Raw genomic sequence first — 26,331 nt, forward strand, 5'->3', positions numbered from 1 at the left:
AGATGCTGCTTGACCTTGGAATGCGGCGAGTACACTTGTCTGATATTTGATGAATGAGTTGCCCACTTGAGAGCTCATCAATCTCTCCAGCTTCAGCGTGACTGAAGTTCTCAGCACTACGAATACTTTTCCCTCATTGCCAGGAATACAAGGTTGGTATTGACCTACACCGGTTTATCTGTCACCTGCCTTCCTAATGTCAATCGCAATTACAGTTTAGTCCTTGGTTTAATCTCAGATTGGTTTAATACGAAAGTTTGGAAAACCCTGTAGTTGTTGATCTTAATTCCTTTGCTAAATGAACTTTTTCTCCAGAATATGAGGAAAGTTGTAGTGTAACGCTGTTGGAACAAATGTTCCAACAGCAAAGATGCAGAAGATATAGGAGGTGACTGTCTGCCAGTACTTGTCGGTGATAAGCCTGATAGCTGATGGTCATGCCTTTTAGTAAATAGGTTGGCACAATAACAGTGAATGAGAACAGAAAAACAGTCGGTACTGAAACCTTGTCGTCAACACTATGTGTTTGGGGACAGGGTTACTTCAGCCTAGCTCAAGAGGGGTTGTGTGGACTGAATGCCATTTAAACTGCATTTGGTGCACTCTTGGAGCACATCTTTCAGTTTCATTTCATCCAGAAAGAATCCAGTTTGTACACTCCAAGATCACACTGTGATGGGAGCCAAAGCACAGTTAAGAAATTAATTTTAAAGACGCACTCCTGTTCCAGACCACTAATGTAGACATACCCTGTAACGCTCCAGATCTGGCCCAACTGATGGGTCATTTCCTGATATTTCAGTAAATCATTGATGAGAACTTGTATTCTGTTTGGTTGGGTTTTATTTACCTTCTTGATTTGGTTTGAGATGAAGACACCCAAATGTGTTTACATATGAGCTAGTGTGTACTTCTCCATATAACATCTACAGCCATTTTTGCTTATGCTATCATCGCAGTGCTACATGGTGTGACACAGTGTGGGTTAACCCTGTCTAAGGATGTAGCATTTCTTATTTGGATATTCCCGCACAGGTTTGTCAGTTTAGTTTCTAGCCTGTACAGAGTGGCAGGTCCATAGGCTATTATCGTGATCTTCCAAATTCTGGGCAAACTAGGGAGGAAATCGGCTTAGATCTGAGTCTTTTGTGAAAGATCGCCATACTGAGTATCCTTGAGTCCTGGTACAGCGCTCTAGCAGTAATTATTTAGGTCTTTAGCTGACTTTGGTAATGCTTTTAAGACACATCAGAGCACTTCAGTTCTGTTACCAGCCTTCAAGACAGTAGTAAGCAAAGAAGATACATAGACATTTGTTGCCGTTTCTCCTGTCTCTCGATGTTGCTGGCCTAATAATTCCTGGCTCAAAATTAGTTAAGAACTCATGATAACCCCAGGAATTGTTTCTATCTTAACTGTCGCAAAGCACTTAGGTGCGAGACAGGCAGTTTTGATGTATTTTCCAAGAAGGACTTGGGTTTGTCTTCAACCTTTGCTCTGGTAAGACCTGTTTATGTACAAATCAGCCTGCAGCATCATTCTGGTAGCCAGGCAAAAGTTATGCTTAGTGGGAGTAAGGGTTGTGGTCCTACACAACCTGTTTTGGTTTAAAACACTCGCTGTCAATGGAATTGCAAGTTCATTCCCATTGAAAGTACAGGGAAAATTCTCATTGATTTAATAGTGAGTCCAGGATACAGGCTTTAGTACAAGTTACAGTTTCTGGTGACCATATGGGATCTTTATAGATTACTCTGCATTGTGTTTGCTTATATTTTGGTAGGTTGCAGTTAATTCCAATGGAACTTTAGTATTTGAGTGAGCACCTCTGAAGGTGCAAATGAAGTGCCAGCTATTCATAGGGATTTTGCAGATCCCCTGCATGCTTCTTGTGGCACTTCTTCATACCCGAGTAGAGCAACACTAACTGAAAAAAAGCAAGATGCCAAATTCAGGCAAAACTAGTCAGACCAACTGACTGGAGGGTTCCTAACACTGCTTACAGCAGGCATTTGACAGATTTTTCTATGCTTAGTAGAGAGATACAAAATCCCCTGCAAGGGCTATACTTTATTTCTGATGTCTTTACTGTGTACCCTATTCATAGTGAATAGTTCAGGCTGTGGTTTTACAGCCAACAGGCCTCCCTTGCCTACCACCGTCTCCTTCCCTGCTGTTCTTGTCTTACTATTTACAACATAAGCTGAACCAGTTGAAAACTCTAGACTTTTTATTTTGAGGGTGATTTTTTACTGGCTCAGACAATTAATCAGATAGTCAGCTAGATTGCTGGTGCCAGCACAAGTTAGGCAGTAAGAACAAGTGGCTGCGAGCCACAGAGGAGGTATGACCACTTTCTTAATTGCACTCTTTTCAGTTGTATAGATCAGCTTAAGCATTTATAAAACTACTGCCAAAAAGTACTGGATACATGAGTACAGCAATTAACATACTCTTACAAAATAACTTTTTGTAAGTGATTTTCACTTAGTGAATCACTTTCCTGATCTCTGAGAGGATCATCACTATGCTTCCTATACAATGCAGTTATCACTATTGCTGTACTTAGGCACAGAAATGCATGATTTAAAAAAGATGTATTTTAAGGTAAGAATTTTTTGGTTTTGCCTCCGTAACAACCACCTTTCAACACCAAAATGTCTTTGTTCCTGGCCCGTTGTCCTGGTTTCGGCTGGGACAGTTAACTCTCTTCTTAGTAGCTGGTACAGTGCTGTGTTTTGGATTTAGTGTGAGAATGATGTTGATAACATGCTGATGTTTTAGTTGTTGCTAAGTAGCGCTTATCTTAAGCCAAGGGCTTTTCAGTTTCCCATGCTCTGCCAGCAAGCAGGTGTGCAAGAAGCTGGGAGGGAGCAGAGCCAGGGCAGCTGACCTGAACTAGCCAAAGGGGTATTCCATACCATGGAACGTCATGCCCAGTATATAAACAGGGGGGAGTTGGCTGGGAGGCGCGGATTGCGGCTCAGGAACTAACTGGGCATAGGTCAGCGGGTGGTGAGCAATTGCATTGTGCATCACTGTTTTTTTTCCTTCCCCCCCCCCTTCCTTTTTTTGTTATATTCCTTTTCATTACTATTATTATTATTATATTTCATGATAACTATTGTTAGTATTATATTTTACTTTAGTTATTAAACTGTTCTTATCTCAACCCATGAGTTTTACTTTTTTTTTTTCCCCTCTTTCCTCCTCCTCACGCCACTGGGAGGGGGAAGGGGGAAGCAGCTGCGTGGTGCTTAGTTGCTGACTGGGATTAAATCACGACACCCGTGTTTAACAGCATGCTGTATCTCTATCCCAGTGTTTAGGGCCATGGGAAACGTTGCTGCAGCCTGAGGTTGTCTTTCCTGACTCACCTGGTTACCTTTCCAGTTCGAAGGAGAATTTCTGGAAAGCAGAGACCAGTCTAGGAAGTTACTGCAAGGTAAGATGCTTGACAGTCTTGAATGACTTCTACCAGATTTTGTTACCGTGTGTACTACCATGCAAACCAGTCTCCAGTCTTCCCAGCCTGAGGGAATATTAGCTCAAAATGATCACAGGAGTGTCCGTTTAGTGCTTAGGCTCAGGCTGCTAGCTGCCATCTTTTTCCTTCTGTCAGTAGTTGTGGTGGGGTGACCTTGGCTGGCTGCCAGATGCCCACCCAGCCGCTCTCTCACTGCCCCTCCTCAACAGGACAGGAAGAGAAAATAAGATGAAAAAGCTTGTGCGTTGAGATAAAAACAGGGAGATCACTTACCAATTAGCATCATAAGCAAAATAGACTTGATTTTGGGAAAATTAATTTCAATTTATTGCCAATTAATACAGAGTTGGATGGTGAGAAACAAAGACAAAAACTTAAACACCTTCCTCCCACTCCTCTTCTTCCCAGGCTCAACTTCCCTCCTTCATTCCCGACTCCTCTACCTCCTCCACTCTTTCTCCTTTTGGTGTTCATAGGGCTGTTCCTCACACTGTTTTTCCCTCACACTCTGCCGTGCAGTGTTTTGCCCCTTCTTAAATATATTTCCCCCAGGGCACCACCATCTTGGCTGCGGGGCTCAGCTGTGCCCTGCGGTGGGTCAGCTGGAGCCATCTGGAACTGGCTGTGCCGGGCACGGGGCAGCCCCAGCCTCTCCTCACAGAGGCTGCCTGCAGCCCCCCACTGCCAGCACCGGGTGCCTACACCCCATACGTCAGTATCTGTTTTTATGTGTTACAAATAAGCTTGCCCCTCGGCTGGTTGCCAAACGGGCTGTGGGGATTACTGGGACCTGCTGGTGGCCTTGGAGCTAGCGCTCGTGTGTGTTAGCCACTGCTTGGAGGTTCAAGAGGGAGAAGTTTGCATTTCAGAGGAGGCGCGTAGGAGCTGGACATCAGGTCCCTGCCCGGGCACTGCTGGAGCAGAGAAGTCCTCGGTGGGCTGCTGAGAGGCTGCACTTGGCACCCAAAATTCGGAGTTGCGTTAAACCCCAATCTTGCTCCTAGGAAAGGCTCTTCTATATCCTGTTTGCTGCGGGGGGAAATTTCAGCTGTAGGCAACTACTAGGCGTGTCTCTCAGCTCCATTTCAACAACGCAAGAGCTGTGGGCATTGAATTAGACTGATGTTACTTTTTTCTGTCCCCAGAGATGCAGCCCTGCTTTCAGCAAGTGCCCACGGTGGGGACTGGTGGGATGAAGATGGTGCAGTCCAGAGCCATCCTCAGCCACACAGCCCGAAAAGTATAGCCTGTATGGGAAGGACCTGAAGGCCAGAGCCTGGTACAGTAACTTTAAACCTCTAAGCACTAGATGCCTGCTTTTGAACTATGGCTACTTTTGTAATCAATAAAAAGAAATAAGTATCACCAGATGGCAATTTATCTGTAAGGCATAGTTAACCTCTTAGCAGATGACTGGAAGCATGTCTGCAAGCCACCTAGGAGTGCAGGGCAGAGATCAGGCATATATATACACATCTCCAGCAGCCCCTTCCAGGCTTTGACCTATAAAACTTTCTTGTTTGGTGTCTGTTGGAATTTCTCCTGCTGCAGCCTGTACCTGTTGCCTCTCCTCTTTTCACTATGCTCCTCTGAGGAGAGTCTGGTCCTGGCCCCTCTGTAACTACATATTAGGTAGGTGAAGACAGCAATTAGATCCTTGGCACTTTGCTATTTAACATTTTTATCACGGGGCTAAAAGAAAAATTAGCACAGTTCACAGAAGATAAAAAAATAAAGTGACAATAGGGAGGAAAGGTGAAATTCAGTGATCTGAATCAGCATGCATACTGGGAATGCGTAAAAAAGATGCATTTAGTGTAGCTAAATTCAGTTTACCTAAATTCCCACTAACGTGAGAAGCAGGAACTCAGAGGAGAAGCTGAAGGGCATGGTGGATAATCAGCCATATACCAGCTCCCAACGTGGCACTGGCATCCAAAAAAGCTAATGTGACCTTGACGTATAGTGGAAATTTTCAAATAGCATGGTTGTATAACTCCATGTCCAACTCTGACATTGACCCATGAAGTACCTAGCTGTAGGCATCACTTCTTAATCCTAATGCAGAACTGGGGACAATTTTCTGGTTATGCTGCAGGTTCCAATTCATTTATGTTGCTTGCCCTACAAGTACTACTTTCCATTTCAGACCAATTTCTATACTGCAGCAGAACCATTTAATCTCACACCTGGAAACGTCATCCAAGAGAAGATGGAATGGAAATGTTATCCTTTCTGGCAAAACAGCTTCACCTCATCCTTCAGCCTTAGATGCCATAGCTTAGCACCTATGACCCCAGCTGTGCCAGCCTACTCAGATACACATTAGTTCAAGCATAGATCATCCCTCCACTCGCTTTCTCAAGGAAGTAACTACCTTATTTAACTCTTGCTATTATTCAGCAGATCGTTTTGCTGTAGGAGAACTTTACTCAAGGGATGACCTGGGAGAGAACTGTTTGTTCTGGATTCCTTTGAAAACCTGCTTTGAACAATTATTTCTGAGAAAGTTTCTCTAAGAAGGCGTTGCAGAGAGACAGCTTTGAAATGAACAGCGTAACTCTCTCACTTTGCAGAGTATCTCATTGTTTAAATTCTCACAAAGTATGCCCACACAACAAAACAAAGGTGTAACAGGAGTGTGTGGATCTTAACCTTAATTAAACAAGCACACTGTTTATTTTTCTAGTGCCATGGTGCTTTTGCTAATAGTAATAGGCGCTAATATGAAGCAGTGCAGGGTTGAGGCTGGAGACTGTACATCTCCAGGATCCAGGGGTCATTTTTACCCTACAAAAGGGACAGAGTAAGACTTCACTAGTTGGATAGTGTCCTGGTTCTCCTTGAAGCAACAGGGATGCCTTTTCAAGCCAGACTACTGAAGACAAGTGTATAGGTTTGGACCCCAAAGATTGATCTGTCTTTTCTGCTCGTTCCTATGTAGAAGATTAGGAATCTCCACATTCAGCAGTGAAACATAGCCCCAGCAACACTTTCCTAACATGAGTGTATTTACTGTATTTTACTTTTTACAACTTTATTACTGTGTACATAAAGACCATACACAGTTTCAGTGTGGTTCTCAAGCACACCAAAGCCATCTTTCAATATTTCTGCTATGGCAAGGGCAGTTCAGTTCTATGTATACATACATTCAATTTCACCTCCCACTGGGCAGGCTGATGAAAAGAGGCTTATGTATGTGTAAGTGAGGTGTTGCCTTTGTGAAGTGAGCACTGAGGTCTATAACGCTGCTAATTAGCTGGGCGAGATGAGCCAGATTCCTATTCCATTATCAAACTTACATTGAAAACCTCTCCTGGAGAACAAGGGAACGAAAGCAAGTGGAGGTTTGTATCTGACCCAGTGCACATATGAGTAACCACCTATCTTTCCTCCCACTTTTAATATGTCTTATACTGTACCTACAGTTTCTTCTGATCATTTTTTATTTGTAGTTTTTATGGAAATGTAGCAACTGTTGTACAATTTATAAAACTGTCCAGGGATGCAGAAATAAACCTGAAATGTAGGTTTAGGTCATGAATATCTCCATCAATTCTGTACTGGAGCAGAACTGAGAAAAGTCATTCGTTTTTTAATTCCTATAAACCTTTTTCCTCTTGAATCAAGCTAGTTACAATCTTTTGTGTCTGTCAAACTTCTGTGGGTAGAAGTCCAGCAACTGATTGAAGCTATCCTGAGGGTAGAAGAGAAAGTGCCCTCTATTCTGTCCGAGTTTCCTTTTCTGCAGGTAATTAAATCAAATAGTAATACGCCCATATTAATTTGAAGTTTTGAGGAAGACAAGTTAAAATGCAAGTTTCTTGCACTCTTACAGAATGCAGAAGTAATCAAGTGAGGATCAGGAAACACAGCCACTGAAGTAAAATACAAAGAATAGAAAATGAAAAAGCAGAGCTGAGAAATGCATGTGAGAAGTGAATTATAGTCCAATTTGTTTAAAAAATTATTAGATAAATTATTTTTTATGCATGTGGTCACAGTGAGAGAGACAGAGAAGGGCTTAATCTCCCCTATCTTATAATAGAAGTGGAATAAGACACTCAATGAAATTAAAAGCAGCAAAATACAAGCAAGGAAAGGCTTTCACACTAAGACAGTGGAAATCATTGTTAGAGGATGTCATTGAGGCCAGGAATTTAAACGCATGAAAGTGATATCAAAGGTATAATAATAAATGCCGTGAAATCTTGAAAGATATTGAACATTGAGGGGTTAAGCAGCTCTCTAGTGCTGAAAGATTAAATTGTGAAAGGCAGATTATGCTACTACTGATTATTGCGAAGTTTTATACCTTGCCTTGTAGGCTTGTATCATCTGACTTGTACCTGCTTTTCTCTGAGGTTGTACCACCTGCTCCTAGGAAACTGCCTCCTCCCTCGTCATCAGCCCTGAGCCACCATCTGATGAAGCTGATTTCACAGGCTTGTGTTGGCTTGTCATTAGAACTTTCCCCACCCCTATTCTTAGAAGTTGCATTGTTTCCAATTTTAGACTTTTAAAGCAAGAGTAAGCAACATTGCCACAAATAAGAAGTTCCTCCAGCCTGGCAGCCAACAAAAGCCACCACTAGATGAAGAAGCTGTAGCATTAACAAACAGATTTTTTACCAAGAAATGAAGCCAGGTTCCATCTGCTGTCATTTTTCAACCCCTTTTCCTACTTAAACCTTCATTTTTGTTCTTCTAGATTCGTACAATCTTGCACATGCAACATGAACAGATGAATTTCATGCTGAAAACATTAGAGAGCAAGCCAAGTTACATTTCACAAACTGTTATATGTTATCTGCAAGAAAGGTAAATGCAGAGTTAGAACGTTACTCCTAAATATCATTAAAACCCATACATTTTATAGTTTTGAACATGCTACTGAACAGTGAATAAAGAGTATCTTAGAAGTGGGATAGTTCTAGATTGTGTAAATAATGTGTCACTAATCTTGTTTCATTGAATCTTTTTATGCTGACAGATCTGTGTAAGAGGGTTTAAGGGAAGCAGAGAATATTTGCCTTTGAAGATAAATTAATGCTGAAATCTGTATTAGGGTTACAGGGTCTTATGAAAATTCTGATGAACTCCAGGGAAACACGAACTTCAGCGAAAACAAAAGTGTTTTATAAGAGAAGAAATGGACTTGTGGTCAATAAAACCTATTTCTCCTTGTCTGAGAAATATAAATAAATCTGGTTTTATTAAAAAAAGGACCAAAACAAACAAAAAATATTTTACAGGATGAGAGCTGATTTTAAATTTTTTCAAGTGATCAATTTTTATCTTTCTTTTATTGCAAAACCCCCTTTTTTTATTGGGAAAGAAGCCCAAATTTTTGTCCAGCTTTATATTTGGTCAACATCAGATAAAAATAGGATTGAAATTTCTGCTTTACTTCTTTACACCCTCTTTTGAAAATAAAAAGATTCTTTAAATCTAAGCTTAGATTATTATTATTTTTAGTTGTAACAATGCACATAAACTGAGGGTCTTCGAAAGTCACCAGAGACCAAATAGAGGAAATATACACAAGTTTCTATCAAAATATGAAGTCATTACAATACATGAGTTATTAAAATAAATATTTCACAATGAAATTTGTACTGCTAAGGTTATTTTTCAGTTGGCTTTGAAGCCTTGATCTTGTGTATCTTGTGCCTATATAAATCAGCCTTTTGACCATGTTGAGATACTTAGATCAATAAAGACTAAACGATCCAAATAATAACATTCTGTAAACTGGCTCTCCATTTAAGCTCTCCTCGCCAGCAGCACAATGGGTGTAAATCAGAATTAGGATTACTGTTTTCAGACTTTTCTGTGCCAGTGGTCCGGATAAGTGCCAAACAGCTTACAGAAGTATGTGTGAGGGTGAATATAGGCTTGGTTAACCTTGTCCTTGGGCGGTCAGTAAAGCTTCCAGGACAGAACCGGAGCAGTCGCTGAAGGTTTGCAGCAAGCCTAGGCTCGAGTGATGCATGACTTGTTCTAACTATTCATGTGGACTCTAATTTTTTATCATGGTGGTGGTCTGCTTCAGTTTAGGAGCTCGATAAGCAGCATGGGGAGAATCCTCCTAACCCCCCTTGTTTAATTCCCTAGTGGCAGTTAGTTATCTACCCTGTCCCCACCTCTGAGAGGACGCTGCTGGAAGCTGGAATCAGGCATGGTCCCCCAAGCCAGCTGCTTAGTAGTTTGTGAGGATTGCAGGCAGGTATGTTTCGAAAAGACTTTGGACTTGTCTAACCTACAGCACAATGAAGTGTCTCCACAGAGCACAGTGGGAACCTGACATGCCAGGGCATGGTATATGCGCTATTTAAAGCCTATGAGTTATTTAAGCCTATGCCCAACCCAAAATCACTTAAGTGGTACCTGGGCTCCATGCCAGCTGCCTGAATACTCACGGGCATGGCTTAACAAATTATTTATAAAAGAACTACTCTAGAGATTTACAGAACAGCTATTCAAGTTATAGATAACAGTAACCTCATTGATACAATACATTTAGACGTCAAAGGAGCTTTATAATTACATTATGAAAGGCTGTGCTGGAAGCAAAATAAAAAGAGAACAAGGGGGAAAGTCTTTCAGGCAAACAGGAATGTGTGGAAGGGGAACAGCAGTCAAAGTTGAATGTGGCCGTGTTCAGCACATCCAAAAAGCATCAGAACACTTTGCTTGACCACTCATCCCTGGGCCTCAAATCAGACACCGCTTCCTCCCCTTCTTCTTTGCTATCAAGCCTATTGCTGCCATTGGCAGCATTTGAGACTGCAGAAAGGACAAGGAGACAATAGTTAGCTTGCATGCTCTTCTGTGGTCACTGTTCCTGAACCAACTCTTGCACTTAGGTACATGCTGATATCAAAGCAGGAATAGATTAATCTTGATTTAATGCTGCCATCATGGACAGGTATGAACAAATGCACCTTTCTTATTCAGCTGTCCCTTCCTGCATGTGCCGCGCTCCTACTGTAGCCACATTTACATTAGTGGTTTAGGCATACAGGGACCATTGGCTGGCACTGCTGCCAGCTAGTGTGGTACAGCGTGCATTTACATCACGCTCCTAGCTTCCAAAATAGGGTGCCATACCCACGCTGCCCGCTGGGAACAGTTCTGGGCCTATGCTGGACTTCCGACCCATACTTGGGAATCTTCTGGGGGGTGGTAACTGGGTTTGACATAGAAACAATACAGAAGCCTATATTTAATGCTGTGCTTTATTCACTAAATGATGAACCTGAGAGAGAGTTAGAATTAGGCAAAGTGTAAAGAAGCACCATACAGTTGCTTTTTGCTGACATCATCAACCTTTGAAGCACATAAATTATAAATTTGCAAGAAGACTCTAGTGGAAGTGCATCCTTTAGAACAGACTGCCAGCAATTGCTGGGCAGAGAAACCATAACAAAACTCCAACTGTGAGGAAAAAAGGAAGTAGCAGCTTTCGGGGATTTCCTCAAGATAGTTACCTAGAGATTTTTGTCCTGAGATTCCTCATCTTGAGGTGCTGTGTTAGTACAGCCATGGGTTTAGACTGATAAATACAATTTCGATAACAGTGTGGGTTCTGTGAACAGATCTTCAGATTAGCTGTACTGACATCTGCTGCAGGAGTGTAAAGTGATGCCCAGCATCACATGTGGGTCTACACTAGAGGTGAGAACCTGATCTTTGGCACCCAAATCCCATTTCCCATCTGCTATGCCATCCTTGTGTCTGTTCACATCCACATTCAGTTTTGGTATTTTCACCTGAAATGTAGACAGCAAAGCTGAAGCAGTTACTTTTCATGGAAACAGGGTAGGAAAATCATAGTTTACTTCATCTCTAACTGAGTATTAGCCACGTACACTCAATTTCCAAAATTAATGCTATTGCCTTAAGACATGGGGTGAGTTGTGACATAAAATGCTCATCCATTTTTTATAACAAGTTATCACTAAGTAAGTTTGATACTGGCAAACTATTTCAAAGTAATTGAGCATTGTTATCTTTGGGTATCTTTTCTGTGCCATACAGCACTGAAAATAAAAACCTGGGTTACTGTTAAATAGTGAAATAAGCCTAGAAACTTCAGTGGTTAGTCTTCAAATGGTTACTATTACCCTAAATATGACCCAGGAAAATCTAGAATTTTCTCAGCATTTTAAAGTGTCTCGCCCTTGTATTTGGGTAAAACGCCCCAATAATTCCAAGACAGCAGTTTGAATAGATGGCTACCATAGAAACTATGAGGATACCCACATGGTATAGTCAAATCAGCAAACTGAAAAACAATCTCTGCCTTGGATGGCAATTTTCAGAGATGTACGTCTTTAAGCTGGCTAGTGCCAGCTTAATAGCAATGGGAGATTTTCACTCTAATTGGGTATGGCTGGAAACTCCCCCAAGCTCCAAAGTTTAAACACCCCTGGGGAACCTGCCTGTACTGGGTGGAGGCTGAGTTAAGGTCAGAAGGTAAGTACTAACTTACTTACAATTTCCTTTTTCTTAAAGTGTTTGAGTGACTATTTATAATGAAGCTACTTCCAAATTTATTAGGGCATCTGCTGGAGTAATGTAAATTCTCTGCTCTCTTTAGTTTGTGTGGCAGGTAGACTAAGCATGGCTCAATAGTTACTCACCAGCTGGAAGCTACAGCAAGAGAAAGACGTTTCTTAACCAGGAAATGAATCCTGTGGTGCAGTTCAGAGCTGAGCAAGGCAGCCGTGAAACTGCCGAGGGGACAAAGTGTGGGAAGGCAAAGGTGGGTGGGAGAACACAGTGCAAGCCTCTAGTCACCGTGGCGGTTTCTTCTGGGTTTAAGCAGGAAAGCTGGCCCGTTTGGTATGCTGGACTCTGCTCCCAGCTCCAGGGCTAAAGGGTGCTCCAGACTGAATGCAGATAATGCTGTTTCTGAAAGACCATCCCCTCTTAAATGGTTCTTACGTTGTTGTTGAGAAGCATCTTCAGAGAAATTCAGGACAGGCATGTCATTAAGGCTCACTAGGAAATAAGATGGAAATACAGAGTTTAGACAAAAGCAGTAAAAACATTTTTATTTAGACAAATTTCGTGTTGAGGTCTTTGCTAAGTATTAATTAAGGCTAAAGGTAGTGCATGCAAGATGTGGTTACTTATTTGGCTGCAGCATAAATTCCTGGTGTGAACCAATTCTTCAGAAGTGTCTGGGCTAGTGCAGTAGTCCCAAGAAGCCCTGGATGGTGATGCATTTTTGCTATGGGAATCAGGTATTGCTTAGGTAAAATAGGAAGGTTTTCTGTATCTGCTCTCCATATTCCCTGGGAGTCTTTGGTTGCTTGTACCTTTTGCAAGAGTCAATTTCTTCAGCAAGAATAGTCAAACATATCTTTTCAGGAGCGAGCAACACCAGGTTAGACTGTTGGACTGCTTGTAAGCCCGGTGGTTTGTACAGCTGTCATGCTGTGGCTTTAGCAGCAGTATCTGTTACACTCTTTCTTATCTCTTCTTTTGTCCTTCCACTGGTATGGGCTGGCTGATTAATGATAGCAAGTTTCTCTGGCAATTGTGTAGCTTTTAACAGTTCAGTAATTTGTGGAGCATTTGACATTTTACTTCCACTAGAAGTTATAAACCCATGCAGCTTCCGTAACTGCCCAGTAGCATGGCATACTCCAAATGCATATTGAGAATCAGCATAAATATTTACAGTATTTGGCCGGCTGATAGACCTTTGTTAATGCAATTAATTCGGCTGCTTGTGCACTCAGCTTCAGACTGAGTGGTGAAGCCTCCACTACTTCTTTCATGGTAGTTATTGAATAATCCGTTAACCTGGCTGCCGGTCAGATAATATGAGGACCCACCAACAAATAGTTCCAGATTGGGATTTAGAAACAGCACGTCTGTTAAATCTTCTTGAGTCTTTTTGGCTTCACAGGCGGTTACTACACAGTTGTGATGTGGAGTTCCTTCCCCAGGTGAAGGGAGTAGAGTAGCAGGGTTCAGCGTGTTAGTTGCCATCCCAGAGGCTATTCCTTGCCCTTCTTGTACAAACAAGGTAAACGATTTACCGTAGTCTGGTAGTCCCAGGGCAGGTGCAGCTTGCTTCAAAAGCTTGAATGTCTTTACCTTGTCTGTTGTCCAGTGAATGGGTTCTCCACTCCAGCACCTTGAGCAATAATTGGTATGAGGGGTTTTGCCGTTTCCTCGAAAGCAGCTATCCAGGGGTGGTGGAATCCTACAGCTCCTAAAAAGGCCTGCATTTGGTTTTAGTAACTGGTCGGGGAAGATTTTGAATGGTTTTAATATGGTTTTCAGATAAATGCTGCTCCTCTTGTTGGAGAATGTAACCCAGATATTCTACACTTCTCTTATAAAAATTGTAACTTATGTGGAGAGGCCTGGTGGCCCTTTTCAGTTAAGGCAAACGGTAAGGAACGGGTGTCAGCTATACAAGATTCCTTGGCTACTAATAAATCATCAACATATTGTATCAAAAATGGATCATTTTTTTTTAAACACAACATCCTGCAAATCTTTTACTAAAATTTTAGAAAAATAGTGGAGGACTGAGTGAAGTCCTGAGGGAGCCTTGTCTATGTTAGCTGTACCTTTCCCCAAATAAATGCAAAAAGGCATTGAGAGTCTGGATGAGTAGGTATACTGATTTAAGGTAGAAAAGGTTGCCCCATCTCCAGTAAGTCGAGGGTTGTATCTGCAGACCTTTAGGGAATCTCAAGTGTCAGTAGACACACAGGAATGGGCAACTAAACTGAGTCCTCAGGGCAAGACTCAGGTCCAGACCCAGGCACCAAAACGTGGCTGGCTGTATGTGAGCTACACGTGTCAGGTCCCTGTATGAGATACGTTCAGTGGATCTAAAGATTGAAGAGACTTTACCAAAAACCAAGGGTTTTTTTCTGTGTCAGAAGCTTGAGACAATTAAAATCCACTTACAGCTGACATAGTTATTCTTATTTAAATAAAAAATGAAGCTGATGACAGGTTTTTATTCTCCATTTGTCATTGTTGTTGTCATAATTTAATGCCATATAGAATTTCTTGTTCATGTAAAATGATAAAACAATACCTAGGGCTTTTCACTCCCTCTGCTTTTGTTCTGCAAACAATAGATAAATTTTCCAAGAGGATTAAGTTTCATGTTCTTGGTATTGCAGTCTGTCGTGGTTTAACCTGGCAGGCAGCTAAACACCACACAGCTGCTTGCTCACTCCCCCCCAGTGGGATGGGGGAGAGAATCAGAAAAAAGGTAAAACTCGTGGGTTGAGATAAAGACAGTTTAATAAGACAGAAAAAGAAGGGAAAATAATAATAACGATAAAAGAATATACAAAACAAGTGATGCACAACGCAATTGCTCACCACCTGCTGACCGATGCCCAGCCAGTCCCCGAGCAGCGGGCCGCCACCCCCCAGCCAACTCCCCCCCAGTTCTTTGTTCAGCATGACGTCATATGGTATGGAATATCCCTTTGGTCAGTTGGGGTCAGCTGTCCTGGCTGTCTTCCCTCCCAACTTCTTGTGCAGCCCCAGCCTACTCGCTGGCAGGGTGGTATAAGGAGCAGAAAAGGCCTTGACTTGTAAGCACTGCTCAGCAACAACTAAAACATCAGTGTGTTATCGATATTATTCTCATCCTAAATTCAAAACACAACACTGTACCAGCTACTAGGAGGAAAATTAACTTCATCCCAGCCAAAACCAGGACACAGTCTTTGGCTTTTTTAGTTAGAGGAAGTCTTATTTACCGTAAGTTTCTGCCCATTAGAAGTTGGGTGTTGAAATGATATGGATGCAATGTATCTGAGAAGTGTGATAATGAAAAAGGCACTAGTTAGCTGTTGCGAACTACATAGATACGCTGCAATGCTATTGGAGATATGCGAGAAACAAAAACAAAGGATGCTACTTAATCAACGAGGCATGACCTTGAGAAGAGAAACAAGATGACACCATAAGTCAGCGGGTAAAGAAATACCAGGATAAGCACAAGGGCAACCAAAGAGCTACTTGAACTTTGAGTGAACTATCCTAATTAACATAGTAGAAAACCTGCCCTTCGGTAGGGAGGGCCGCCTACCAACAGAAACCCCTTCCTCACAGAACATGTGCAGTAAAAAAAGAGGACGCTGCGACTTTTAAGTGGAGATGAGGCTTGCGAGAACCAATAGGAACGAGGGTAACTAAGCAAAACTGTAAAAATAATGATAACTGTTGCTCGAATGCTTTACCGTGTGTTAACCGGGTGTGCTAGCTTTGTGGAGTTACCACGTAGCACCCATCTCTGAGCAGACATGAAATAAACAAATATCTCGACTCTGTGTGTTAATCGGGTGAAAGAATCCTGATTTCACACCGGGTGAAAGAATCCTGATTTTTGGGACGACATTGCCATATAGTGAAAGCTAGTCACACAACGTGCAGAAACTAATAAAACCGCTGTCTTGGAGGCAAAACATTGTAATTAGCAACAGCTATTTGCACTTTAAAACTGGAGGTGATCGTTTTTTCCTTTATGTGTATTTGGATTATATTGTTGAAATTACCCAAAATATCCCTCTTTATTGTAGTAACATGACTTGGTTCTTACCAGAATTGCTCAAGGGAGAACTCTCAATTTGATTGTTCTTTAAAATCAAGTTTTGACAAAATATGTTCCAAATGTACTTTACTTTAAGTACACTTACAAAGCACTGTGACTTGAAGAAAACACATCACCGGAGTGTACTGAACCTGATTCGAATGGGAAATGTCATGTGGATGCAAAGCGTGACACATGTAATGTTGCAGCTTTGGCTTTTAGCTCTGAGAAAACTGAGATCGTCTGCAAAATTATTTTTTAAAATCAGGGACTCTGGTTTCTGAGCCATTAGGACACGATTAGGATACCCATTTTTAAGCTTTTTCCTCCCAATCAGTGTATGATACTAACATCTTTGTGAAGGGGGAATGCTAGTCCCATTTTTTTAGTAATTAGGGCAATGAAGCACAGAGAAATTAAGGCCTGGATTTGCAAACACTTACACTCAAGTGTCAGCACAAATAGTCCAGCTGGTTGACCCTACGTATGAAACAGCTCAGTACAGACGCGCTGTCTCTGCCACACACTCGATTGCTCATGGTGCAGAGAGAGGTGCTGTTACAGCAAGCTTCAGACAGCCTCCGATGTGCCAGTCCCCTGGGCGCGCGGGTCCCCGGTGCCCTGGGGGATACTTTTGGGGGCACCTGAAGCCAATACAGGTAGGTTCCAGATCTGGCTTTGAGGGACACCTCAAGGCTGCCGTAAGCAGCAAGGAAACAGGCTGCAGCCGTTCAATAGGACTGCCGAGGAAGCTCAGCCTGTTTCATGGAATAACATGAGGAAAGAAGTGGACGGCATTTGAAGTTGCAAACTGCGCTCTGACATCTGGCAAACAAAGCTAGACAAATTTCAGCCTACCAGTAAAACATGTTTTCCTTTTCTTCTTTTCATCTTTTCAATGAGGATGATGGCAATGAGGGTAAATGCGTAACTTCCCTGAGGATGTGGTAGGATTTTCAGTGCCTTTGTGTAATTGTCTTAAAATGCAGCAAGGTTCCCCCTGTAGCTCGGGACTCATACCACTTGTTTAAACGTATCTGTGTTTGCTTATAATCATAACAAACCTCCCTAGTAGCACTGGGGAAGGCTTTACAGATCTGCACATCTTTCCTTTCCTAGCACAGGCTGTGTGGTGTCACTGGTCCATCTCTCATTTTATGTTTTAAACCAGATGAAGTTTAAACTTCAACAGGCATAGTGAGAATAAAAGGTGCTCTCTCCCCTCAAAATAATGGTACTTACACCAGTTTTATGAGACACTATTTTCTGCTTAATATTTTTCAGGGAACTAGGAGCTCAGAAGCATGTCGGGGAAGCCCAGGCTTACCTACTGTAATGGAAGGGGGCGAATGGAGCCCATACGATGGCTGTTGGCAGCAGCCGGCGTGGAGGTTAGTTGACACTTGGTACTGTGTTCCACACTGGTGTTTTCAACTGGCCTTGGTAAGGAACAATTTAACATGCACATGGAGGATAAACGGCTGCAAGAGGGTGGCTAAATTCATTTGGCCAGTGGCACTGCATGTTTGTAACTACCTTGTTCGGTGGTTAATATTTGGGATGCAAACTCAGTGGAGCTTGGAGTTTATTAGAGCTAGTATCAGTCCCCTGAAGTAATTAATCATAATGGGTCAAAAAGTGGAATTATTTAAAGGCCCTTAATTAATCTTAGTTTTCCAGCTGTGCAAAACCACCTTAATTCAGTCTTACTTAGTTTGCAGTTACAATGTGTAGAAACAAAAGAGTGATGTTGACTTACATGCCCTGGGGCGGGGTTAGAAATAGTTGATTTACCTTGTGCTTCCCTTGGCGCTGGCTGCAAGCTGTCATCCTCCTGTACATGTCTGTACTCTGTTGCTACCCACACTTAGGCTATTTCTGAATCAGTGCCCTGAAGCAGAAGTGGCCAGGCCCTTCTGTTCCTCCCCAGCTGCGAGGATGCGTGGGGGATCCTCAGGACATCTGCGGCCAAACAGCGCAGTTGAAGATCCGGCCCATTATCTTTTGCTTGGTTCGGTCGTTCTGTGCATGGTTATGTGCAGTCACTTACAGAAGAAAAATGTTCAAATACAGCAATGTAACACTATTCTCTCTCCTTTTCCAGTTTGAAGAAATTTTTTTGGAAACAAGAGAGCAGTATGAAAAGTTGATCAAAGGTAAGAATCCCGATGCCTGAGGCTTAGTCCCTCAGAAAATTTCTCAGATTTAGCTAGATTTGTGGTTTAAAATTAGTTTATTCAAACCAGTACAAAATTCTAGGTGCACACCTAGAATACTGAAATACTAGTTTTGAGTAATCTGTTCTTTCCAGTGCCAAACAACTCCTATAAGCTAAAAGCCATAACTGCTGTGACTGTGTTTATTGTAGTACGTTACACAAGTGTAGCAAACATTCCTATCTAATGCAACTTAATTATTTATGCTGTTGAACTGTTAGCATGGTTCCTGGCACATTTTTTGGTCCAGGGCAAACAGCACTCCCCGAAGCAACTCCTAGGCATCATTTGGGAGTTGTCCCAGGCCAAGGGCCATTTCCAAGATGTCATTTAGATGTGACCACCATGCTCTATAGGCAGAGAGAGCTGAATAGAGTGAATGTGGCCAGTCTGTGCCAGCTGGCCTGAGCTGTTGTTGAGTTGACTAGTATAGATGTACCTGTATGTTGGTTCTGAACCTCAGTGAGATAAGCCTCTAAATGAAAGGCCGGCATGGCACCAAAATCCCCAGGAAAGCCAGTTTTCCTTTGTGCTAGGCTCTGTGCGAACACACTAGCGACAGTCCTAAGCAGGATAAGCCTGAGACATGAAGCTTCCCCCAGTTTAAAAAACAGGGAGCCAGTGGGGAGACCTGGGGAAAGTCTGACATGGTTGAAGCAGCAAGCCACAAAGGCTTCATGTCAACCTTGGGAGTGAGACCAGTTCCCAAACACCAGTGCATACCCCCAGCCACTGCCCTTGATATTTGGCCAGATGAAATCCAGCAGTGAACCCCTCTGCAGCCACCTTGCTGCTGGGGTGGGGACTGAGTTGGGACTGTGAGGAGCACTACAGGGTGCACCTGCCCCGCAGTTTACCTGCTGCCCAAGACATGTAAGAGAAACCTCATAGCAGGCTGAGCTTGCCAAGACATACTAGGAGACTTGGAAGAGGACTCGGCTGCATTCTGGCTGCTTGCTCAGAAAGGAAAAGCTGTGTTTTAAAGAAATTCTGACAGGCAAACTAAAATGAACAAAAATAAAAAAGTGGTATCAAGAAGATCAGAATTAAATTTGCAGGTTCAGCTGGCTCGGAATCTGACAATGTGGGAGGGGAGTGCAGTATAAAGACACCAGTTATAGCTCTAAATGTGATGGGTCAGGTACTGAAAGCCCAAATCTGAATTTGCTTCACAGGACTAATTAATCTAGACAGAGTGGTACAATCCTGGATACAGCGTCCAAGCTTATCCATACCCAGAGAGAAGAATTAAATGGTGATGAAAAGGATAGGGAAGTTTTATAAAGAAGATCAAGGGCTTTTATGTACATATATTGAGCTTAAGAGGGTGAGAACACAAAGAAAAAGGTGGGGTTTAATACAATGGGTTGAAGAAAGGCAAATTAGTTAGTCATCCTGATAAAGGGACTTCTGGAATGCTGTCAGTCATGCAGGGCAGGACTGAACACGAATAACCCCACATTAATTCTTCCTCTAATTTTTTTTTTCTCCTTACCAACATGCTTTTTGCCAGGGTGTCCTGTGTTTAGACACCACGACATTGTTAGAATGGTCCAGGCGTGACTTTGGCCCGTGCCAGCTGATGATCTTCTAAGCAATGCACCAGCAGTGTCCAGGACGAAGCCTGGGCCAGGGGCCGTTCCCTACAGGCAGCTTGCAGACAGACAGCTGTTTTGGAGTCCAAGAGAGTTAAATAGCATCGGCCTGGCCAGACCTGTACCCGTTGGCCTGAGAGACGACTAGCTTGGCTCAATCTGTGCAGCCACAGGTTGCCCAGGTTGCTACCTGGACATCAACAAGCTCTGCTGGTCGGTGACAAATAGTAGGTCTAGCTGACTGTTTTTTAATGTATGCTCCACAGACCACCTTCCGACAGCACAATCCAATCTGCAAAACAACTGGCAAACTGCTTTTAATCCTGCATAAATATTCTACGCAGTGGTTACATGAAATGGTTCTCACTGCAAAGCGAGGAGAAGCAGTCTGCTCCTGGTCATAAGAGAGAAATCCCTCTTTTCTGTAGATAAGAAACAAACCGTGCATTCAGTTCACTCACATTTGCTGCATCACTTTTTATCAAGGGCCAGAAAGTCAGATTTTATTTTTCACTTCACATTTTTCTGCTGAAAAACATCATTGCAGAGCTGTTAGTTTTCCCATTCTACTGTGTTTCTGCTAGATAGATACCAAGTAATATTTCTTCCTTACGCTGCAGTGGTGTGTTCTGGAAAGACATGAAGACACACAACCTTTCTGTGAATGATTACAAGAAACAAACACAGGCTATTTGTTGCTGCAGAGAGAACTACTCTTTGAATTTAAACTGTAAATTAATAATATAGAATAAGTGAAGAATGTTTATTAATTCTAGACTAGCAAAGTATTTTAATAGCTCTGTGGAGAAAAAAGCAAACAGATGTGCCTGTTAAAATGAACCCTTATACCTGAAAGAAGGATGCACTGAACGGATTAAAATTCAGCAATTAAAATAAATTATTAACTTTGAGCAATGCAAAGTGGCAGCTGCCTAGTTGGATTTGGAGTTTTGCTGTGATTTTAACAGGGTGGGATTGGTCTCTGGATGCCCTTAATATGTAAATGGAGGAGGGAGCATCTCTAAAGACAGTGAATTAGTCCAGCAGAAAACTGGTCTAGAAAAGACTGACTTTGCTATGCTGAATCTCTGTCAGCTTAGCTCTCAGAGCTGCCTCACGGAAGGCTCAGACAAATGCTCCTACCAGCACCAGCAGAAAATGGGACTACAAAGACATATCTAAATAGGCTTAAGTTGTTGTGGAACAACACTGAGGATAGGCCTGTAATGAAAATCTATGGACACTCTCAAACCCTTGCCCCTGGAGTGACTGTGTAAAACTTACTTAAACAGCAACTGCTGTCAGAGTCCCTGCCTCTAACTCTGTAGCTTCATGATGTTTAAAGTGGCCTGACCTCTTCCTTTATCCCAGTAGCTCAGTCTTGTCGTGGTACTACCGCTCTCATTCTTTCTACTCATGTGTATATGTCCCTGACAGGGAACTGATCTGCATTCAAAATAATTGGATTTTTTTTTTTTTTAAGTTCAGATTTAACACAGATCTTTTTTTCCTCCTCCGATCCCTTGGGTTGAAAGTGCTGGTTCAGGCTTTTCCTGCCAGCATGAGGCAGGGTCCAGCAGTGCAAAGGAGCAGGCAGTGCCAGCTCCCATCAGCCAGTGAAGCTCTGGCAACGCTGTAAAGCAAGGGGCCCAGCTGCACTGTGATGACCTAGCTACAAAAGTCTGATGCAGGCTAGTCAGTATTTGGTCTTTCCCACAATGTTAGTTTACTGCATGGAGTTTTACACTAAGGGCAAGCAATGATCTCCTACACTGCAAAAGAAACGTGCTCAGTCTCTCACTCCTCTGTAAAGCTAGCAATCTAGGAGGAACTAACAAGCTTTCCCTCAACTCTCCACCCTAGATGGAGTCCTGATGTTCCAGCAAGTGCCCCTGGTTGAGATCGATGGGATGAAGATGGTGCAGACCAGAGCCATCCTCAGCTACATAGCAGGGAAATACAATCTCTATGGGAAAGACTTGAAGGAGAGAGCCCTGTACCGTAACACCTCCTTTCACTTAATGAGCAATCTGTTATTTGATAGCTGCATTATATATAACAAATACAATCCTGTAAATCCAGTAGAAAGGCATGAGAAAGGCTAACACAATAAAAAGCAAGGACTCTAGCCTTTGCTTAAGTTTTAACCACTGCTTCTGAAATGCTCCTGAACAGAAACAGGCTTTTAGTAATTTAAAAAAATATTTAGCTTTAGTTTATGTTTAGTTTTGGCTGTGAAAATTGGCATTATGGTGGTGATACAAAATTCCTATAAGTTGCCTTAATTAATTGGAAAACAGATGAAATAACTTCTGTGCTCTTTTATACTGTCTTCCCCCACCAACAGGATTGACATGTATGTGGAAGGAATAACAGATCTGATGCAAATGATTTTGATGTTTCCTTTCTCTCCACCTGAGGCAAAGGAGAAAAATCTTGACTTAATTAAGGAGAGGGCAACTAACAGGTACTTCCCAGTCTTTGAAAAGGTAAGTGACAGTGAGGATGTGTCTATAAAACTTGTATTTACAATTATCAAAAAGTTTCCTCAAAATAAGAACACGTTTGTAGTGCAGGTCAGTTCCAAATCCTCATCTTTCTTGGCCCTCTCAAAGAAGGGGAAATACAGCAGCACATTTTCTCTATTTGTTGGCGTGTGTTGTCAGGGCTGTGGTATCTGAATGTCTGCAAAGCAAACAAAGCAATATGTTCTCAGCTACACAGCAAAACTTTTCACTAAAGTAAAAGCAAGCACGTATGATTTCTTTTTTCCTTGAGGGGATAGTTCCATACTTCTATTTGTTTAGAGCACATCTCTCTGCTATCCTTAATTTCAGTTGGAACATTTTCATTAGAAGAATGCAAAAATCCCCTGCAAATAAATCAGGTAGAGAGATTAGGAGTACTTTAGTAAAACAACAGTCATAGACTTCTGCACATCCCACTTTTGAAAACAACAAACCAAATGACTCAGGCATCTGGCAACATTTCTCACTTTCATAACATTCATCTAGTTTTGATGGAAAACAATAATAAAGGCTGAACATCCTAGAAGTTCTTATGACTATAATAACTTACGCCCAAAGCCAGGGATTTTCTTTGGTTAGCTATTTTAATTCTGCATTTCTAAGTTTGCTTCCTGGTATCAACATTGGACATGACTTTAAATGAAATATCTAAATGGCAATTTTAGAAATACTCCAAGTTACTCTCTAGTTCCTCCATTATCCCTATTTCTAATTCTATGACTGTTACTAGTCTACTTAAGCGCGTAGTTTTGTCCCTGTTCCCAGTGCCTGCCATCATTCATCATTACCGAGTGACCAAAGTTTGTAGTCTGTGTACTACAAGAGTTCAGATTTTTTCCCCAACAATAATGAAGTGATTTAGGCTCACAGCTTCCAGCTGAAAACTCCACCCTGAAACTTCAGATATAATGGCTGTTCAGCTCTACAGCTGTGCTGTGAGGCTGAGCTGCCAGGCATCATATGTCCCATTCTCATCTGCAGCCCACATTCTCTTGTATTCTACAGGTTTTGAAACAACATGGCCAAGACTTTCTTGTGGGCAACAAATTCAGCTGGGCAGATGTTCAGCTAATTGAAGCCATTTTAGCAGTGGAGGAGAAAATACCTGCTGTGCTGTTGGGGTTTCCTCAGTTGCAGGTAATTTTGTTATTGAGCATGCCTGTATCCAGGAGCTAGAGGGCAATCCTGAAGTGATCGTCTCTCCATGCTATGTAAATCAGGAGTGTGGGCTCTTCGAGGAACTGTCACTATTATATGTGTCCTTAACATCAAGCACAAGAGGGAATTGATTTAGTTGGTTTGTTGTAAGACACTTTGCTCCTGATTAACCCTGTTCAGGTACGCCTGTCCCTCTTTGAGTGGTATATGCCTCCCCAGTAGAAATAAATTAATATGTCATCCCAAGGGAATCACTGATCTAAGCTGCCCTGTTGTCTTTTTCCTGCTTCCTGCCAGTAGATGCTATCTAATACCAGATAACAAATTAAGTCTGGTACAGGTTGACAAATTAGAATAACGTACAGTGTGCCATTTTCTGTACTGGCTGGTATTACAATTTTGGGATCCCAGTAACCTCACTTCACTTCTGCCTTCTACAGTATGACTAGAAACTCAAGCCTTAGCATTAAGCCACAGTTTTCTTTCAATAATCAACTCAATACAATCGAGGATGAATTCTCTGCCTTTGTGCCACGTACAAAGTCTGAAAACAAGCAGAAGTGAGGCATTTCTGCTGTGGGACTTCACCAGAAATCAGAAGCCTCCGGGCATGCAGCATGCTATAGAGCACAGTGCATGGGCAAGCCTGGGACATGACCTGCAGGAGTCATTAAGAGTTGAGATACAGTGGACCCAAGCAGTCCGTGACTGGAATAAAGCAGATGATAGTGTTCAGTAGTCCTCCCATGTGCCTGTAATCATGGTAATAAAGCAGTGTAGGCAATGCAAATTTGGGTTGAGGATGCAAGGCTTGAGGTCATGCTTTTTTGTGCTTACAAACTGTTAATTTGAGGAGTGCACTCAAACACTTTGTCTTTATTCCCATTAACAAAAGAAACAGTTCAGCATCAGACTATCACAGTTAGGTTTTCTGTTGGAACTGATAAGGAAAAGGGCTTTGATTTTTTTTTTTTTTTTGTTAAATTACTTTAAAAAAATTTTTTTAATCTCAACCTTAACAGTTTAAGCCTGAATTTAGTGTGACAGAATGAGGCACTTCAGCCACAAAGTGGGCAGTAACGTGTGTCAGATTTTATCCCAAATGCAGTTTTGCAGCCTCAGGTAATTCTTGCCTCTAGCTCCCATCTTCTAGCAAGATATCTTAGCCACCAGGCATGGGCACAGTTCTGTTGAAGCCATGCCTTGAATTATAGAAGGATTCCTTCACTGCCAGAAGGGAAAAAGTTTCTAAAATTGGTGGTTACTTATTTCACAGTTTTTATTTTTCTTGCTCCTTCTTGTATTTCCCCCTTATCCTTCCAGTGCCTGTAAGGAAGAGGAAATTATGTTCATACATCTGCCAGCAAGAACTGGCTGTTGCTCTGTGAAGCTCCTCTCCCTTACCCCCATTGTTAAAAGAGGTTCTTGTGTATCTAAGACTGCTCAGCTAACCATGGGGTCTCCAGCTGCTTGCAATCTGCATCAGTGAGTCCTCTCTGACTGTCTGTACAATGAGATGTCTCAGGATCCTTCCTGACTCACTCAGTTGCCTTAACACAGGCATCTCTTGCCACCTGAGATGCCCAACTCTTCCCTAATCCTAATCATGGCCTCCAGCCACTGCTCCAGAAGGGAGCAGGTCTCCCTGAGGGGCTGTGTTATATCTGCCAGCCCTACGTAGATATTTTGGCTACCCTAGGCTACAACACAGTATGAGAAGCCTCTACTGGACAACTGAGTTGAGCCAAGGATGACTCCAGCCATTTCACCGTCACCCACACAATCCTAGAAACGCTGGGACAGTGGGACAATGGTGGCCATGCTAGATGCAAACAGAGCTCAGATAATAATGTAAACAGAGCTCACATAATGCAGTAAAAATGGAAATCATGTTAACATATATTGTGGTTTGCCCACATGGTAGTTTGCACCATCAGAACCAGCAATGAAAAGAAAAAGGTCATTAGTGTATTTGTACTTTCAAAACTATCCCCTGGTGCTCCCGGATACTGAATTTTTTGCCTTCAGTTTCTTTCAGGCAGCAGAGATTTAGATATTGTCTGCTCCAGTACCGCCTTCATTGGCAAGAACAGGCTTTTTGCAGCAGCTGGGTCCTTCTCCTGTTGGACAGGAGACGACTGCGTAGATGGCACGAGATCTGAATGAATCTTAGGATCTCTTCTAGCAGTAGGGGGAAGAGTTGTTCTGTGCAAGGCGCACTGTTTGCTACTGGAGTAGCTGGAATTTCTCTCTTACCCTGTTGTTTTTATTTTTTAGGCTTTTAAAATAAGAATGAGCAATATGCCTACAATTAAGAAGTTCCTGCAGCCTGGCAGCCCAAGGAAACCCCCACCAGATGAATGTTATATAGAAACTGTGTTGAAGATTTTTAAGAAATGAATGCCTTGCTACCTTCAGTGAGACCCAAAATACTGGAAAAAAAAAATCCAAACCAAAGGAAGTAGGAAGCTCAGTAAATTAGTATCGTTGTAGTTAAAACCAATGGTAAAAAAAAAAAAACAACCCAAAACTGAAATAAAGCATTCTGATTACTCTGGCAATGTGACAGATTTGTCTTTATTGATATCAAATGCTTGGCAAAACAGGAAAACAAAGGAGTATTGAAGCAAAGAACTACTTGTAGGGTAGGGAATCTATTCATTTGGAAAAAGACCAATATGGTGTTAGTATTGTCAGAATGTAACTTGTTGAAGAAGATATTTTTCTGGATGAAAATAGGCTTCAGAATAAGAGCT

General features: G+C 42.1%; 1 protein-coding gene across 1 annotated transcript; it reads left to right on the forward strand.

The window, feature by feature from the left end:
• Positions 1-97: 97 nt before the first annotated feature.
• LOC127015025 (glutathione S-transferase-like) lies at positions 98-26,128 on the forward strand. Its single transcript, XM_050894735.1, has 9 exons — positions 98-152; positions 3,323-3,445; positions 4,633-4,766; positions 17,363-17,469; positions 18,183-18,234; positions 21,753-21,885; positions 22,237-22,378; positions 23,423-23,554; positions 25,853-26,128. The coding sequence occupies exons 4-9, from the start codon at positions 17,383-17,385 to the stop codon at positions 25,973-25,975; spliced, it is 669 nt and encodes a 222-aa protein (XP_050750692.1). The 5' UTR covers positions 98-152; positions 3,323-3,445; positions 4,633-4,766; positions 17,363-17,382; the 3' UTR covers positions 25,976-26,128.
• The last annotated feature ends 203 nt before the right edge of the window (positions 26,129-26,331 follow it).

The sequence above is a fragment of the Gymnogyps californianus genome, chromosome 3 (genome assembly GCF_018139145.2).
Source record: "Gymnogyps californianus isolate 813 chromosome 3, ASM1813914v2, whole genome shotgun sequence".
NCBI lineage: Eukaryota > Metazoa > Chordata > Aves > Accipitriformes > Cathartidae > Gymnogyps > Gymnogyps californianus.